This window comes from Fukomys damarensis, unplaced genomic scaffold, assembly GCF_012274545.1.
Source record: "Fukomys damarensis isolate Sample0158 unplaced genomic scaffold, DMR_v1.0_HiC HiC_scaffold_36, whole genome shotgun sequence".
Classification (NCBI taxonomy): Eukaryota; Metazoa; Chordata; class Mammalia; order Rodentia; family Bathyergidae; genus Fukomys; species Fukomys damarensis.
In genome coordinates, this window is record NW_022900948.1 from 27,099,508 (window position 1) to 27,119,145 (window position 19,638).

Below are 19,638 nucleotides of genomic sequence, written 5' to 3' on the forward strand. Positions count from 1 at the left end.
TTTTTTTTTTTTTTTTTGCGGTACTCGGGATCTTACTCAGGCCCTTGAGCTTACAAGTCAGCCATGGTGCCACTGAACTAAATCCCCTGCACCTATTAGTTTTTGGTGATCAAAATATGGGTCCAAGACTGGGTAGTGTTAAATTTCAGGAATTAGGTATTGCTTCTTTGTCCTGTTTATCAAAGACAAATGTTGCATTTGCGTTTTCCTATTCAGTTCAAGGCTTTCTATACACAGGAGCTTAATAAATGGAGTTAATGAATGAAGAACAGCTATTGATGAAAGCTTATTTCACAAGTATCCTTCTCTTGAAGAGGTATACACTCACCCTTTGGTATCTGGACAATTGGCTCCAGGAACCCCCATTGATAAAAAAATAATTTACATAAATATTTAAGCCCCTTAGATAAAATGGACTGATACTTGCATATAACCTATGTATATAATCTCAGATGCTTTATCATTTCTAGCTTACTTATAATATCTAATACAAAATAAATGTAAAAAGAGAATAGAAGGCAAAAAAAAAAAAGGAAAAAAAAACTTTTTGAAGGGAGGGGAGACAAATGGGGAAAAAAGAAGAATCAAGATATATTATGTACAGGTAAAATTTCCTATGATGAATCGGATCATTAAATGTTTCGAAAGTATACCAATAAAATTAATTTTAAAACCCCAAAATAAATGCTTTGTAAACAATTGTACAATGTGTTGCTCAGGGAATAATGACGTGGAAAAAAATGTGTACATGTTCAATAAAAATCCAATTGTTTTCAAATATTTTTGACCACAGTTGGTTGAATCCAAATATGGAGGACCAGCTGTATATGCAATACAGCTAGAATATACATTCTGCCTCAAATGTTTTCTCATAGTGCTTCTCAATGGCTTGCTCCACTAGGAAATACTAAGAAGCCATTTTACATTCTCTTCTGAATGCCTTCATTTTTTGGTACCGGGGATTGAATTTAAGACCTTGTACTCCTGAGGCAGGTGGCGGCACCACTGAGCTAAATTCCCAGCTGAATACCTTTGTTTTTTACACACTAGGAGGTACCGCGGATGGAAGTGATAAGCTCCAGGTACTGGCACTAATGACAGAAGAGAGGGTGTTCATGAATAAAAACCAACCAGACCCGATCATCAGGTTTTATTTTTTTAAAATATATCCTCTTTTGTTTTTAATTTTTTTCTTTTTTCATATAAAAAATCTTTTAATATGGACATTTTCAAACACGCAAAATAGATAAAGTGATTCACTCCCATTTACCCATCACCCAGTTTCAACAAAAGGCAGGTTTTTTTTAATATACCAAAGACATTCAATCACCTACAAAAAAAAAAATCTATCGGTGTCACTGGAAAAAGGCAACTGGACTGGAGACAGTGGTCCAAATGGATTTCTGAGAGTAAGAATTAGACTGTAGAGTTTCACTAATGATGTACTCTTGGAATAATTGTAATACGCTGGCCAGCCGATATGCAATTTTGGTCGAGTGAATACTATATGGCCCAAACTGAACTCAGCAATTTTCTAGACATATGTACTTAATTAACAACGACAGTGTACCCTGAAACATTAGCACCAAGAACAATAATACACTGACACAAGACATTTTGGGGGGATGGTTGCACAAATGTTTGCATATACAATTCAATTTCATAACTTATGATTATTTTTCTTTCGAAAGAGGGGTTTATGAAGGCATAAGATGGTCTGGATAAGCTGGAAAAAATAGATCTAACCAGAGAAGTTTTAAAAGCACTTTCCTCTTCTACAGAGAGCTGAGCAATAGTAATTACTCATTCTGTCATGGCTGCTTTCTCTGACTTTACTGAACTCACCTCTTTCTCACAACTACCTGCATCATGATGTAGGTATTCAAACACTTCCTAATGCGAGAAGCTTGCTTAGGTTTTCTGGAGTTGAATTGAATCATATCGACAAGGCAACCTGAATATATGTACTCAAATTCAAGAGAAGATCTGATAGCAGCAATCTATTAATTGTTTTCCTTATGCTGGTCATCTTCTGGACTTGTTCTAATAGTGAGACATCAGCAAAATACTGATTTACTTAATTTTCTCATAGCTGATTTAGAAACACTGCTGATGGATCTGATCGGTTAAACACTGATGGCATAAATAATGACAAAAGTGCCTTTCTTTCTCTGTGTTAGGGGACAAACTTTATAGGTACAGAGTAAGATAATATCTATTTTAAGCATCATAGGCCACTGAAATTTGCTGCTGTGTTACAAAAGCTGTTATAGACAATGCCTAGTTGTTCCAGTGAAAGTTTATTTACAAAAACGGCTGGGCTTGAACTTGGCCCTTGGGTTTGCCAACTTTTTCCCCACATGGTTATGGGAATTGTAGCATGTGTCCTTCATTCTCTTTATTGCTATATACAGTAATGGTCCATGGATGTTGTGTTGGATGGATCACATTTTTTATCTTCATCCATCAGTTGATGTATATTTGTTTTTCCACTCTTTTTTTTAATGGTTATGCAGATCAGTGGATTCTATTCTTGCAGATTTATGCATGCACGTAACATATTTTGATCATTTTCCTGCCCTACCACCTCCTCACCCTGCTCTCCTGAGTAGTTTCGCATTTTTGGTAGAGAAGTTTCAATGCATATAAAGTATTTTGCTCATATCCAAGTCCTCACTACCTACTTCCTCTTCTCTCATTCCTTCTTGTCTGATGACATCTCTCCTTTCCTTCCTTGTTGTCTTTTAAAGATTCTATATATTAGGGAGAACAGGTCATAATCATCGGAGTCTGGCTTATTTCATGTGACATGATGGTCTCCAGACCTTCCATTTTCCCGCAAATGACAAAGTTTTGTTCCTCTTTATGTTTGGATAATACACTATTGTGTATATATACTACTTTTCTTTAATTTAGTTTTTTTTTTTTGTACTGGGAATTGAACTCAGGACCTTGTGCTTCCCAGGCAGGTGCCGTAGCACTGAGCCACATCCCTGGCCCTGTACTATTTTTCTTTCATCTGTTCATCTGTCGATGGGTATCTAGGCTGGTTCCATATCTTGGCTATTGTATGATACCACAATAAACATAGGTGTGCAGGTATATCTAGAGTTAAGTTGGCTTTAATCCCTTTGGGTATATACCAAGGAGTATAGCTGAGTTATATGTTAGGTTTACTTTTAGTTTTTGAGGAACCTCTATACTGATTGTGTAGTGGCTGTATCAACTCACATTCCTACCAGCAGTGTACTTTCTTTTTCTTTACATCTGCACCAGTGTTTATTTTTATTTATTTATTTATTTTTGTAATCTTGGTGATAGTCATTCTTACAGATGTGACAGAATCACAAAGTGGTTTTATTTTCTTTATTTGTTTACTTTTTGGTTTGTTGAGGTGGGGTCTTGCTATGTAGCCCAGGCTGGCCTCAAACTTCCAGCAATCCTCCTGCCTCAGTCTCCCGAGTACTGAGTGCTTAGGATTACGTGTGTGCACCACCACACTCAGAAATATAGTTTTAGTTTGCATTTCCTTAGTGATTAAGATGTTGAACAGTATTTCATATTCTTATTAGTTATTTGTATTTCTTTTGAGGAACATCTAATTCTTTTGCTCATTTACTCATTGGGCTTTTGGATTTTTTAGTGTTAAGTTTTTTGAGTTCTTTATATATCCTAGATATTAATCCTCTGTTGGAAGGGTAGCTGGTAAAGATTTCCTCCCATTTTATAGGCTGTCTCTTCACTCTGTTAGTAGTTTTCCTTGCTATCCAGAAACTTTTAAATTTGATGTAATTCTATTTGTTGTTTGTTGCTATTATTCCCTGTGCCTGAAGTCCTATTCAGGAAGTCTTTGCCTGTGTCTGTGGCTTCAAGTGTTTCCACTATGATTTCATTTAGAGGTTTCAAAGTTTCAGGTCTTAAACCTAGACCCTTGATCCATTTTGATCTGAGTTTTGTGCAGGGTAAGAGATAGGGATCTAGTTTCAATCTTCTACATGTGGTGCTTCCCCAGATTCATTTGGGAAAGAGGCTGCCTTTTCTTCAAAGTATATTTTTGCCTCCTTTGTCCAGAATCAGGTGGCTATAGTTGCGTGGGTTTGTTTCCATGTCCTCTTTTCTATTCTATTGGTTTACGTGTCTATTTTTGTGCCATTACCCATGTTGTTTTTGTTACTAGGCTTGTCATATAATTTGAAATTCAGTATTGTGTTGCTTCCAGCCATGCACTTATTGCTTAGGATTACCTTTGGCTACTGTGGGTCTTCTGTGTTTCCATATGAATTTTAGGATTTTTAATTTTAATTCTCTGAAGAATTTCCTTGGTATTTTGATGAAGATGATATTGAAACTGTAGATCACTTTCGGTAGCACAGCCACTGTAACAATATTAATTTTGCCAATTCACGAACACAGGAGGTCTTTATGTTTTCTGGTGTCTTCTTCAATTTCTTTTTCAGTAGCCTGCAATTTTCACTGTAGAAGTCTTTCACCTCCTTGGTTAGACCATTTCCTAGGTACTGCATTTTACTTTATTTAAAGATATTGTGAATGAAATTGCTCTCCTGATTTTTTATTACATAGTCTATTATTCATGTAAAGTAACTGATTTTTAAATGTTAATTTTATATCCTGCCACATTTGCTAAATTCATTTATCAGCTCTGAAACTCTTTTGGTGGAGTCTTTAGGATCATCTGAATACAGGATCGTATCACCTGCAAACAAGGATAGTTTGACTTCTTCTCTTCCCATTTACATCCTTCTTTTGCCTAATTGCTCTATTTAAAATCCCAAGGACTATATTGAATGAGTGGTGAAAGTGGCCAACCTTGCCTTGTTTCTGGTGCTAACACGCAGTCTGTGTCATCACCTGAAGTTGTTGAAGAGAGATATGAAGCTGCTAGAGGGCTGGGTTCTCAGGACAGAAAGGCTCACCACTGGAGACTAAGGGACACGGGTCTGACGTGGGGATTCCTCTCGATCACACTGAGACTAAGAACAGTGATTCTGAACTCTGACAAGAGAAGACCTCTTTCTTCCCATTACTGGAAATGTGGGATGGAACTTTAGTCTTAGGGAGGAACTTCAGCAACTATTTTCTTCAGTAGCATATTCACTCTTTTTCCCATTTGCGTTGGAAACATCTGCTCCCATGCTCAGTATTGGGAAGACACCCTGGTTTCCCACATCCCTTCTCTTACTTTCCCACAAGTCTTGTGTGTGTAGGGGGGTGATATGTGTTATTCCTAGAGGAAGGAATAAGCTCATGTGGATGTGTGAGCAACACTCTCCTCAGTCTTTTTGGACAGCATGTGGGAAGTGGACCCGAAGGCTGCCTTTTGCTGGTAGGCCTGGAAGGCCGCCCTCCCTTTCCCCACTTTTGTGTCTTGAACGGTTGAGCAAAGCAGCAATACTTCTTTCACTTTGTCAGGTAGATTTCCTCGCTGCGGTCCCAGTTTCTTTCACAGGAACGGGTGGGTCCTCGAGAAGTCTAGGCTTCAAGGAAATTCTAGGAAGTCGGTTGACATTGGTCTAGACATGTTCTTCAATGAGCACAACTTATCCCCAAGCATAATTATCATAAAGGTGAACATTTGATGACCTGCATTGAGTTCTTGTGAGAAAAGAGCTAATGCAGCAGGTCTGGTTGCTTACTCCTTGAGTGTCCTCAACAGAATTCTGAATGACCCTTGATCAACTTCAGGTGTGTGCCCTCCAACTGGGGTGTTAGTAATTGATGACTTGCTCATATACCTGGAGTGATGTGCCATGCTGCACTGGTTTGTCAGGATGCTTTACATAAAGATCAATATTGATGCTGTGCAAGGTACACTTGAATTTTTTGTTGAGGTCCTGATGTTTCATTGCCACAGTTGGTTATACAGCAACGACAATGTAACAAGTTACGTCTATAAGAAAAACATCCCTCGGTGTCATAAAAACCTCAGTCCCTGAGTTCAAAGCAGTGTCCACCAGAAGAGTCATTCCATACACATACCTGATGTTCATTGCTAGAGAGTAAGACTACAACCCCATGTGTCTTCAGACAAGGAAGATATCAGAAGTCTGTGTTGTTCCTTTCTGGATGCCATATCTTTTTACTGTGTTCTTTGCTGTAGTAAAACGTGGCTCTGGATATAATTTGCTATTGAATCTTCTAAGTCCTTCTTGGGGTTCACTGGATGCAATGGCACTATATTTCAACAATTGGAAATTCAGAAGAAATGAGCACAACTGGGTGAAAAACTTAAGGGTTGTCCCAAACTCAGTGATCAATACATCAATTGAAAGTACTATAATTAATGTAAAAATCTGTAGTATGCAAAATACCAAACATTTCAATAAAGCTAAGATTTGACGCTTGCTTGCAATATCCTGGCTCATTTGCCTCACCCTACTTCTTGCTTTGGAGAAGAGATGCATGGCAGCTTTTTAGGTGACAAAGCTAAAGACAACATCTTTAGTAATGATGTGAAAGGTTGCTGAATAGTTGCTTCACTTCACTACCTTTCTCTTATTTCAATTAGTTTGTGCTCTTTCTAATGAATTAGACTGTGCTCCTTCTAATCTCTGCTGATGTGTCAGCTGCTTATGTGGCCAGCCCTTTTAGAGATCTGTACCTTCCAGAGCCCTGGAGACCAAGTGAGAATTCTGCCCTCCCAGCAGACCCTCTGTATCTAACACAATTCTTAACAGGTTGCCTGTCATTGGGTAGATAATTCCTAAAGGTCAAGATAATTGAACTTAGAATGGAAAGTTATTCAGGGCTGGGGATTTAGCTCAGTGGTGCCTCTGTCTGCCCCGCAAATAGAAGGTCCCGAGTTTGATACCCATTTCCAAATAAAACAAAAGCAACCCCGCCCCACCCAAAAGAGAATGGAAAGTTATTCGCAGAGCTTAGAGACTTCTTATAAACTTTATTTGTACAGTTTTACTTCTTTGTACATTTACAGGGAGAGAGGCACCAGCTACATTTTCCACTATGTACCAAGTTCAGAGCTTGACACTTTCTATAAGTGATCACAAAATTTTATGGCAATTGCGACAAGGTGGATGCTGAAGTCCTTATTTCATAGAGAAGGAAAAATGACCTCAAGATGGCCATAGGTCATTCTCAAGATCACTGAGAAATAAGAGGCAAATTTGGTTCCAACTTCCGTTGTCTGATTCTAGGGCTGACAAAAAGTAGCTGCAGCCCCCTTTCATTCATTAGCATCTATGTATCCACATCCTGCCACTCTTATTAGTAGACCTATGTACCTTGGGAAGACATTTTGCTCTAATGTCAAAGAATGAAAGATGGAGTCAACTTTTGATACTTGGCTATTATTTAAGGAGCTATCCAAGACTTGGTATTTCTTTGTTTTTCTTCCTTTCTCCCACTCCACAGACATCATCTGTCATGGAACCAAAGTTATTACCCCAAGGGTCCCGCTGGTGGGCTTTAGAGGGTTATAGAATACCTGAGTATCAGGTTTTTTGTATATTTTCATTTTTCTGCACAAAGAGTATGTTTATAGCCTTTTTGGATTTTAGAGGTATGATCTTCAGTTGTCCTTCCTCAGCTATAGTTTTGTTTTCTTTGGTTTCAGGCACCTACTCAATCATAATCTGAAGATATTAAATGGAAAATTCCAAAAAAAACACAAAACAATTCATAAGGTTCTAATAACATGTTATTCTGGCACAAGGAATACTCAGGCCATCTCATTCACTCTGGCTGGGAAGTAAATGACCCCTTTGTCCAGAGTATTCAGATTGTGTACACTACCTAATATACCTGATTTGTCACTGAGAGCTGTCTCTGTTTCACATCAACTATCGTAGTGTCACACTGCTTATGTTCAGGTAACCATAGTTTTATTTATTAATGGTCCCAAAGTAAAAGAGTAGTGATATCAGTAATTCAAATATGCCAAAGAGAAGCTGTAATGTGCTTCTTTTATTGGAAAAGGTGAAAGTGTGTGACTTAATGACAAGAGGAAAAACTTTTATGTTGAGTTGCTAAAATCTATGGTAAGAACAAGTAGGGAAAACAATATATACATGAAGTTCAGTAGTATCTGTGAATTCAGCCATTCACCAGGGGTCTTAGATCACATTCCTCTTGGGTAAAAGGAGACTACTACATTTAACAACAGATTACTGTGTAATGTTCTGGTTACAAAATCAGTCCAAGTTCTGGATGCTTGTCTGAAAAGTCACAGGAATGAACTTATTTACCATAGTGAACCTTCCTGGAATATGGTGTGATGTCCTCCCTACATGAAAATACTAAAGTATATGAAGTGTATTTGAAAAATATGGTGCATGTTTACATTTTTAAAAGTTTATTACAGCACAAGACACAATGGCATCCATGCCCCTTAAAATACTCCCCCTCACTTTGAAAACCTCATTTCGTTGTTTTTGCCACTTTCTGAAGTAGTTGTGGAACTCTTTCAGTTATGCTCTAATGGCCTCAGTGTCTTGAATTTATGCAAAATGTTTACCTTTCATTGTCATTTTCACTTTGAGGAGGGGCCAGAAGTCACATGGTGCCAGATCCTGAGTAAGGTGAACGAGGACACACATTAATGTTTTTATGAGCTTGTCTTTTCATTGGATAGCAGTTGGCAGTAGCATTTGCCATACTTTTGATTGTATTTTGTGATGATACTCATGAAAGAGGACTTCCAGAATTGCTTTAAAAAGTGGCAAATATGATGGGGTAAATCTGTGTGGAGGTATTGAAGGGGAATTAAGGGCGGTGTGTATTTTTCTGGGATACATTCTCATTCACTGTATATTTTATGATCATACCTCATACAGCAGGAAGGAACAAGCCTACCTCAACCAAGAATTTCCTTTGAACTAAAATTGTGATGTAATTACAGCCATGACTTATATTGCATCCTTGCCAGCTGATCATCCAACCTCAATATGAAAACTTTCAACAACCAGGAAATGCTCATTAACTACCTTAGTCTTACGTAATTATATATGGTTTCATTTGTTTTAGTTTTTGAAGTTAAAAATAATTAAAATGTGCAAGAAACAAGGGCAAGATAAAATCATGAAAGCATAAAGGATGATGTCTTTTGGGCATGAAAATTAGGGAATTCCAGGAGACCTCAATTAAAGAGAGATTACTGAATTTGAGTAGAGGTGGTAATCCTGAGATCCTTGGAAGCAAAGGAAAAAAACAGAAATATGAGAGGTCCCTTGACTCTTTTGATCATAGGAATGAACTTATTTGCCAACGTGAATCTTTCTGGAACATAAAGTTATAGGAGAAAAGCATATTTTCAAGAAAGGTCAATATTCTTTTGTGTTCCAGAAGGGAGTTTTCATAAAGCTTTTATACTACGTACACTTAAAAGGACATAATGGACAGTGGATTTTTGCCAAATGTTTTACTAGAAATATAAAGACACTTCTTGTAACAAACCATAATAGAAACTAGACAGTAGTTTTTAAAATAATAATGGATACATAGCACTTAATTGTGTCAACAAGTCAATACCTAGTTGTGTTTTCCTAAATGAAAGTGTGGAACATACTCAATGGAAGAAGTTTTTAAAAGACGTAAATGTAATTTCCCCCTGCCCCTAGGAAGAGAGTGGATGTCAATGAAAGCCTTCCTAGTCACTTTTATTGAAAGAGCAAGGAAATTTGCACAAATGAGTCTTTCTGTCAGCCTACCCCAAACCTGTGACTCTCCTCATAGACCACTGTGGGTTAGACCCTGGGAGAAGTTTTAGAGGTATCATGGCTGAGCTACAGCTCTGGATGCCCTGGGATCCTCAAATGGGGATTCTGGAGAACCTTTCAATGCTCCTCAACTTCCAGATGCTGGGGATAGAGGATCTCTTTAAATTTAGGATCTTGTCTATGGCTACACCACCCTGAATGTGCCCAATCTTGTCAGATTTAGGATCTCTGCTTTCTTGTTTTGATCCTTGTCTTTTACTCAGAAGATTGAATTTTTACATTTTTTATTAGTACATAATGATTTCAGTCATTGTGGGGAGTGGGACCATGTACATAACACATCTTAGTTCTTTTTACTTTCTCTTCCCCCTCCCTCCATCTTTTGATCCTATTCCTATTTGCAAAAGATATATTTCCTATTATCCACCATTTATTTTGCTTTTTATTTATAATTTCAGTTTCTCATATAACAGAAACCATATGATATTTAAGCTTGTGTGTCAGATTTATTTTTTTAACATTATGGTCTCACAGTGCAACTATTTTCCTACAAATAACTCAAATTTATCCTTCTCTATAAAAGATTGATTATTTTTCAAATAGAGCCAGTATTAAATTTTTTTCTGGAGGTTTTCAAATAATATCTAAATATATCCAAGTGTGAATATACAGAAGACATGATTACACATGCAAATACCTAGAAATAGACTCATTTGTTCATTGTAACATAAATGGTTTCTTAAAATTTCATAAACAGAATCCCAAGTTAATGATATTCAATGATAAATTAAAATTTAAGTAAACTCCTTGGAATGTTGCTAGCTGTATTATAATCAAAGAATTGGTAGGTGATGCTAGAATTCGAATATAGGTGGGCAGATCAGCTTCCGGGTAGTATTGTTAAATGTTAATTTTATTTTCTATAGCTATCTAGCAATGAATAAAAAACTGAGAACCCTAGTGCATTCATTTGAATTTTAAGTGTCTCCCAAAGCCCATATGTAAAGACTTGCTCCCAGGTGGTGTTACTGGAAGGTGGTGGAGGCTTTAGGACAGGGGCCCTAGTGGCAGTCCTTAGGTCATTGGGGTGCACACCGGAAGGGAATTGGTTTTGACTGCCACACTCTCCTTGCCGTGATGAGCTTGTTGTCTTGCCACAGGCCCAAAAGCAATGGAGATGACTGATCATGGACCAAAAACTCCAAAGCCATGAGCCAAAATAAACCTGAGTTGGTTATCTCATGTTTAGTAACAGAAAACAGACATACCCTCAGTGGGTCACTAAGTGATCCTTGCAGTGCAGGTGTTTTGTTTCATCAACTGAAGAGATCCATAACACATTGAAGACAATTGTTTTTGAGAGTACCCTCTCCCCACCTTAATTAATGCTTTTTCACCTTTATATTGAGCTGACAGCGGTCAGGACCAAGCCTTTCCTTAAGAGCATGGCTTGGATCTGCTCAAGAGCCTAGACACATAATCAGTCGATAACTTAGAGTCTTGTATCATCGTAAAACAGGAGTAAAAACTGTTCAGTGGCAGCAGCCACCAAACAGTATCATCTGCAGAAAGAATAAGAACAGGAAACTGTGCTGAGCTGTAGAGAACATTGCCCTGAGTCAGACTGTACAAGGGAAGAACTGGAAGGGGAGGCACAGCTAGTGGTGGGATGTGAGGCAAAGAGAGAAACATTTACTTATTTATTCATCTGCTTGCGATTCATCACACACACACACACACACACACACACACACACACACTGAGGATTATCGATCCACCTACGATTCTTCTGGACAGTGCACTTTCAGATCACATATGCACTACTCCCAGTGCTCAGAACAGTGTGAGAAAATACGTGAAATTAAGATCTGAGTTAAGCAGAAAAAGGGAATGAAACAGCAGATCGGGTCAAAATTACGGGGAAATTTGAATGCTAGATTTGTAGGCCACGAAGGGAGAGGGAAACCAAATCTTAAATAGAAGACTGACATAGATGGAGGTGCTAAGATGTAGATGAGAACCATGCTGTGGAGTTAATTTGTAGGGAAAGAAAGCTGTTGCAGTTGTTTAAGTAAGCGGTATTTATAGCTGGAACTAGAGGTAGGGGTGAAATTGCTAACAGAAAGAAGGCAAGATGTGGAGAGTACGGCTAATAGATATGGAGAATAGGTCATGCGCAGCAAAATCCAGTGTCCAAACTCCAATTTGAATGAAGGCAACTGATGGATGGAGGCCTGGAGTAGGAGGGAGGGAATGCAGTGAAGTTTCATGAATGGAATCAAATTTGAAGGAAGGATGCATCCTCATTTCTGAGATGGGAGAGGAGAAGATAATAAAAAATGATACATAGCCAATTTGACATGGAGGTTGGGGCATATGTTGAATAGCTTTGATTTTTCAAGTAAAAATAGGGGGGAGGGTATATATAGTTTTATTTTTTTAATTAAGTTAAATCTATTGCACTAACTGTATTATAGCAAATACATGGAAACAAATAGAAACTGAAAAATAAAAATAAAACTATAGCTAGCATATGAAATGCATTTATTCATCACATTGTGGACATAATCTTTACAGGGCTAAGTGTGAATTTGTAACCTTTGTATATATTCTTTATAAGATTTTAATTACTATTTCTTAGAGTATATGTATCATAATTCACTTAGTAACTCTACTGGAAAAGACATTTAGAGTGCCTCCATTTTTAGAATTAGAAATAGTGGTTCAATTACTACAGACTTAGCTGTGCATTTTTCCCTGAGGTCTGTCTATGAGCATAAGTTCCCAGCAATTAGATAATTTGGTGAAAAGGAAGAAATATTTCTGTGCCTCCTAAACTTGTTACAAAGTGATGTCTCATGAGGTATGTCTACACAGTCATTAATGTGCCAGCCATGAAATTATTAGTTTCATCATGTACCAAAAATTTCAGACATTTTATTCCATTAATATCTTCAAGATAAATAGCATGACAAGTTGAGCCCTCAAAGTCAAGATAAGTTTATCAATTTAGTTGTGTTAATGTATTTGATTTTTCAACAACCCTGAGCAGGAAATTTATGATTCTTAATAGGGAAACCAAGATATGAAGAGATTAAGTAAACTGTACAAGGTCACACAGCTGGAAAGTGGTAGAACTGGCATTTGAACCGTAGTGATCTGAGTCTAGAACCTGGGAAATCACTAGGTTATAAAGAGTGATCAAAATATACAGGGAATATTTAAAATTTTAGAAATTAATTACAGCAAAACACATTGCCACTAATTCCCTCAAAATACTCTCCCTTATTTTAAACTTATTCAATCATTCTTGCCACTTTCTGAAGCAGTTCTAGAAGTTCTCTTCTGCAAGTGTCTTTATGAAGTGTGATAAAAAATTTGGTGAATGCTACTTCCAAGGGCCATCCAATGGAAAGGCATGCTAGGAGAAACAGCGTGTGTCTCCCACCACCTTTTTCACCACACTTGGCATCATGAGACTTCTGGCTCTTCCTCAAAGTCAACATGACTATGAGAAATAAATGTTTTGGGTCAATCCAGAACCTTGAGGTAGCCATGACAGTATTTTGAGGGGGATTAATTGCAATGTGTCTTTTACTGTAATAAATAAAACATTCACCATATTATTGTGAAAATTTCACCATATCCTGTTGGGAAGGTTTTTTTTTTTTTTTTTTTTTTTTAATGGCTCTGCTGCTGGATTATAGTGGGATGATTCTTACGGATTTGGATGCTTCACATGGTCTAAATGGGAAAATTTACTTACTTATTATTAATAATGTATTTCTATCCCATGACAGCATGTTGAGTTTAGAAACTAAGAATGACATTGCTAAGTATTAAAAAATAAATGCAGCAGTTTCATATACCCAGAATACCCCTGGCATTTGTTTTGTTTTTCATTTTTGCTCTGATGGTTCTATAATTTAATTCATCCCTGGTGGTTTCCATAGGAACATACCTTTTGGGTTTGCTTGAACATCTTAAATGTGGGTATTGCTTTGATGTTACAAAATTCAGCCAACTCCTGGGAAAGAAAGAAATGGCATGAAATCACAGTTGTAATGTGCTGTGTACCAAACACACTGCTTGATGACTTCTCAGGAGATGACCCTTAAAACTCAGGGACATCTGACACTTTAGACACTCCTCCTCCAGAGAGTGTGTGATCATATGTGGTAGACTCTCAAAGCCTCCAGGAATGTCCCAGAGGACAATGACCATCCTGGCATTCCTAGGTGTTTATACCTCCGAGTCTAGGGGAGGAATGAAAAACAGAGACCAAAACACCAGGGACCCACAGGGGCTCAATGGGCTCTATTTAGAGACCTTGTGAAAGATATAGAGGGGCCCCAAGGGGAATTTAACATGGAATGAACCTCCTGAAAAAGTAGGAAAGAACAAACGTATCCTTTTAGATCACATTAAGACATGAGATGAGATCAGATGTGAAGACAACTACAGGGAATGTTTATGTTTTAAAAATTATTATAGTAAAAATAAGCTTGCCATTAATCTTCCAAATACCTCCCTTCACCGTTCTTGCTCCTTCTAGAAACAGTTCTGGAAGTCTTCTTTCATGAATGTCTTTAGCTGTACTGTCATGGTTCCCTCAGTGTCCTGAATTCATTCAAAATGTTTACCTTTTATGGTAATTTTGACTTTGGGGGAAAAGCCAGAGTCCCATGGTGCCAGATCCCGTGAATAAGGTAGACGAGGACACAACGGAATGTTTTTATGAGCCCGTCTTTCTGCTGCGTGACACTTGGCAGTAGCTCGCACACTATTTTTGATCATACCTCATGAAGACATACATAAAATAACTTCCAGAACTGCTCCAGAAAGTGGCTAGAATGATAAGATGTGTGTTCAGAGGGAGGGGGAGCACTTTGAAGGGAATTAATGGCAATGTGTCTTTTACTATGATAAATTTAAAAAAATTAACATTTATTGTATATTTTGGTCTCCTATTTAAGTAAGGCTAACACAATTCTTTCTTTTAAGCTCTATAGTCACTCCACTGCAAATCTTTGTGAAAAATTTGGAATCTAAAGGCATGAAAATAGGCCAGAATCCCAATAGAGTAATTCATTCCAAACTACTTCCAAATGGCGACTTTTGTTTTTCTTGTTCAGAAGTCAAAAGAAAATTAGTCACACACAAGATCAATGGAAATGGATGTCTCTCTTTAATATGTCCATTGTTTCATTGGCATTGAATCTCTTTCCTTACCTACAACAATATGCACACCCACAAACACTGAATTATAAATTACATGACCAAGGTAATAAATATGTTACTAATAGAAAAATGTGCATTTGCTTCACCAAAGCCAGAGAACTAAGATGTAAAAAGCATGACAATAACATGTGTTGGTAAAGATGTGGAGAAATCTGAGCCCTCCTACTGCGATAGTGAGAATGTAAAATTGTGCAATTGCTTTGGGAACTGTAGGTCAGTTTCTCAAAAAGTTAAAGGTTGGGTTAAGATATGACTCAACAATTCTATTTCTGGATATATTCCCAAAAGAAATGAAGAGTTATTACACACACAGAATATGACTCTTTATTCATATTTATACCAGTATTATTCACAGTAGCCCAAAGGTACACAATTTAAATGTTCATTAATAGATGAATGGATAAATAAAAGGTGGTATCCATACAATGGAATATTATTCAGCAATACAAAGGATGAAATGTTGAGATAACACACATGAATCTTGAAAACATGGTAAGATAAGTGAGACAGTCGTTAAAGACCATGCAGTCCATGATTCCACTTATGTGAACTGATATATAGAAAGAATTTATGGCTGCTGAGGCTTGGAGGGGGATGGAGGGATCTAGGTATGACTGATAAAGAGTACAGTGTTTCTTTTCAGAATGATGAAAATCTTCTAAAGTAAATTGTGGTGGTGGCTGCACAGCTCTGAATATAGAAAGACAAAATGAAAATGACCCTAGCTGTGTGTTCTGAATTCGTGGTATATAATTCAACCCAAAGAACAACTAAACAGTGCCACACTTTAATGAAGTTTGAAGAAAATGGAGAAATGGAGCTTCTGTTATACTCTGTCATACTTCTGGTGTACACTGTTACACTGTCATATATCGTATGTATTTTGCTTTCTAGTTATTATTTCCTATTTTAAGATGAAGAACTGGAAGTTTACAGAGATTAAATAATAATAGTTCACAGAATCATTTAGGGCTAACAGTAAATAAACATTTCTTTTTCATTCTAAAGCTCAAATGTAAGCTAATATATGCATAACCACTTGCTATTATTAATACCATAATTTGAATGATGCAGTTTCTCAAAAGACTCAAATGTTAAAGGCTTGGTCCCAACAGTGGCACTGACTCTTTAGGGGGTAGTAGAACCTTTAAAAGTGAGACCTAGTTAGAGGCCCTGAGGAAGTTGCGGTCATGATCTTGTAGAAGACTGTGGAATTTTGGCCCCTTTGTCTTTCGCTCATTTGCTTCCTTATCATGAAGTGAGTGGTTTTGCTCTGTTATACTCTCCCACCATGACGTGTTACTTCTTCACAGGTCCAGCAGTGAAGGTCTCCTGGAACCTTCAAAACTGTGAGCCAAAGTAAACTTTTTCTGTTAGTTGATTATTTCAAGTATTTTGTTATAATGACAGAAAACTGATGAACAGTTACTTTTCCTCATTAAAAATCAGCAAATGTTAGGAAGCAAAATGTGTAGAGACATTGTGTACATTAATAAAACATATTTGGATTGAGACTATAAAGCTGATTATTTGGGGGGTTAAGATGGGGAAGGATTATTGTAGGGACATGAGGGAAGGATTTCCTAGAATTCAGTGAGCTATTTCAGAAGAGCCACATATAAGCAGAAGGTAACGGCAAAAGGAAAGCAAGCTGTATTAAAATGTGTGTAAGGCATTGAATCAGGTTTCAGAAATCGATTATCTACCATAATGTGAGAACCATTGCTAACATCAGTTCAGGTCTGATGGATTGGTGTTGTCTACTTATAATAACCTACTGAAGATTCTGGGACAGCATGCAGAGCACTCTGTGGTGAAGAATGTTAGGATTGGTTGTGAGGTCAGCCATAGCATGGGAGTGAGGAGGACAGCAGGAGAGGGATATACTTGCTAACTTTCTTTTAAAGGTATTTAAAACATGCAAGAGCATCTTGTTGAAGTTTGCAACTTGTTTATCAGAAAAAAATATAAACTTCTACTTGATTTTACATTGATTATGTAATCACAGAGACAGTGCCACACAATTCCATCAATGCATTTGAGTTTTGAGCGTCCACACGGACAATTTAACATTCTTACCTGTGATTCATCCACATCCACACTAGCGAACATCACATTTTTGTATTTCAGAGGCATTGCCTTAAAAAAAAAAACACAAAAATTCTCTGTTAGTTAACTGTTAATATTAAAATACACAGCAGAATCTCTGCAAAGCAAGACATGGGCAAAAAGTTTGTTAAAGACAGCTAAGCATCATTCCAGTATTTCACTACTCCCAAGTCAAATGTCAACCGATGCCAATGTCAAGCAAGAAGGAATGGCAGAACCAGGTTCACAAGAACCAACTGAACAGTAATGCTTCAAAGTTGGAGGACACAAAACAAAGAAATAATGAAATGTATGTGGTGAGTGCAGACTTACTCTGAGAGGTGAGGGAAAGATAGTAGCCTTTTCCTGGGAAGGGGTTCAGGGAGTCATTTTCAGTGATCTTCAGGACCCAGTTCTCAGCTGGGAGCTGTGGAGGGGGGAATATTTGTGTGGCACATTTATCTTTACCTCCTCAGGTTTTTTCTGGGGGTTGATGATACTGATGGTAGTAGAAGGCTGTTCTGTTTGAGGGCATCATCAACATTTTCGGCTATCAGCCTAATGGCTCTCCACCCCATTGCTATCTTTATATGCTCTGTTATATATTAGAATTAAATCTCCCAGATTCCTCTTCCAGCTGACTTCTAGGTACTTGCTGCCAATTCATCTATTTCTGAAGACAAATGGATAATTCCAAGTGGGAATCATGATTGATTTGACCTAGTGGACATTTAATTTCCAGGATCAGCTCTTGCAGGAAATGGAAGGTGGAAGGAAAGAAAAAGCAACTCTCTTCTGCTTCTGTTTTGTTCTAGGAACATCTTCGTTGTTGGCAATAGGTAGACAACATAGACCTTATAAGGGTCAGCAGGGGTTTCTTTTCAGACAGCCATCCATAACTTAAGGACACTTGATAGTGTCTTGATTTGTTTGCTACTGAATCGTATCTCAAGCATTTCCAGTGACTTAAGGTCAAGTGGAAGTACTTCCTAACGGTGATGCAAGGTGTCCAAAACTTGGCCAAGTGGAGACAGTAGGAGATGAAGCAGTCACTGCGTTCTTTCTGCTCTGTTCTTCCACATATGCAATCTGTTATTACTTGTTGTCCTCTTTTGTTGATCTTAACTAAAATGCCTCCTGAATTTGATCTTTCCTTTTGTTCCATGTGCTATTGCCCCATTTTTGGGAAACCTTTCAATTGAGAATGTTGCCATTGGATTACCTGCCTTGAGTGTTTCCAACACTGCTGTTGTACAAGTGAAAGTATTTTCTGGGGTTAGGGATGAAGTTCAGTGATAAATTGCTCACCAAGACTCTGGACTTGATCCCCAGCACCACTCTAATTTTTTCCTCTAAAACCCCACATTTGATCATGACAAAATCCTGTTAAAGTTTTTTCTATTTTTATTCTCTTTGGCAACTCATTAAGTTACTACACAGAGTCCTTAATCTGACCTTGGTTTCTACTTGAGGCTTATTTTTTTTGCCACTTCTATGGTATTCATTATAGATTAGTCTCATACATTACTTAGTCTCCCATAATCATATTATGCAATATCTCAATAATTTACGACCTATCCTGTTCCAGAAATGCTTTAGTCAGGGTTCAGTTCTATGTTTGGTGATTGTTTTAATCCAGAGTTAAAAACTATGGCCTGTGGACTAAATCTAGCTCTTCTCTCCTTCTTGTCAATGACATTTTATTGGAGAGTTTGCTCCTTCATTTTTGCACTAACAATAGAAAAGTTGAATGGTTGGGACAGAGACTATGGGGCCTGCAAAGCTGAGATACTTACTATGTTGTGCTTTACTGGAAAAGTTTACTGGTGCTTACTCTGAGTCATCAAGGCCCAGATCAAATGAGACTGTGGGGCTTACTTAAGACTTAAAGTTGTAGAGCACTTTTAAAACCCATGATTTCTTATGCTTCATTTATTTTTTCTTGTTGTATTACATCCTTTAGCAGTTTTTTCAGATAGCCTCTGTGGGTGATAAACTTTTGCATTTTGTGTGTCTCACATGCCTTGCATTCTTCAACCCTCTCTCGCATAGTGGTTTAGCCTCTCTTACAGAGCTCGGAAGGGAAAAGAAAGTAAGGATTCCTCCGACTCCCTTGCAGCTAGTCTGGATGTGCATTTGCTTTTATCCATGAAATGCAAGCAGGTGAGACAGAGCTGCTTCCTGTTTCCTTGAATGTTCCTGCTAGACACTGAGCTGAGGCACTAAGAGGTGTTAAGTACCAGTTAGCATCATCCAGACTCAGGGTTCCAGTGTCAACTTTAGATTCCTGGACATCCAGAGGTGGTTGTGGCTGTTGCAGCTGTGGTGGCTCCCCGATCCTAGTTCTAACTCCCTGATACTGCTCTGTTGCTTTTTTTTCCTTCCAGTGGTGGCCTCCTATTTATTCTCCCTTCTGACTGTGGCAAATTCAGGAGCTCCTTTTCCTAACTCTATTTAAGAACACACAGGCCAGGCATAGTGGTGCATGCCTGTAATCCCAGCACTCGGGAGGCTGAGGCAGGATGATTGCTGTGAGTTCAAGACCAGCCTAGGCTGCATAGTGAGTTCCAGGTCAGTCTCAACTACATAGTGAGACTCTGTCTCAAAAACTAAAAAA

General features: G+C 37.8%; 1 protein-coding gene across 4 annotated transcripts in view; it reads right to left on the reverse strand.

The window, feature by feature from the left end:
- Positions 1-19,638, reverse strand: part of Txndc8 (thioredoxin domain containing 8) — a 30,600-nt gene that overhangs the window by 3,670 nt on the left and 7,292 nt on the right. For 2 of the 4 annotated variants that reach the window (XM_010639309.1, XM_010639310.2), the window contains exons 3-4: positions 17,013-17,072; positions 13,654-13,719 (exon numbers count right to left, since the gene is read on the reverse strand). In XM_010639309.1, the coding sequence (XP_010637611.1) occupies positions 13,654-13,719; positions 17,013-17,072 (126 nt within the window). Of the gene's footprint in view, positions 1-5,807; positions 6,193-11,725; positions 12,002-13,653; positions 13,720-17,012; positions 17,073-19,638 lie in introns of those variants that run through there. The other 2 variants (XM_010639311.1, XM_010639312.1) reach the window with 2 other exon arrangements.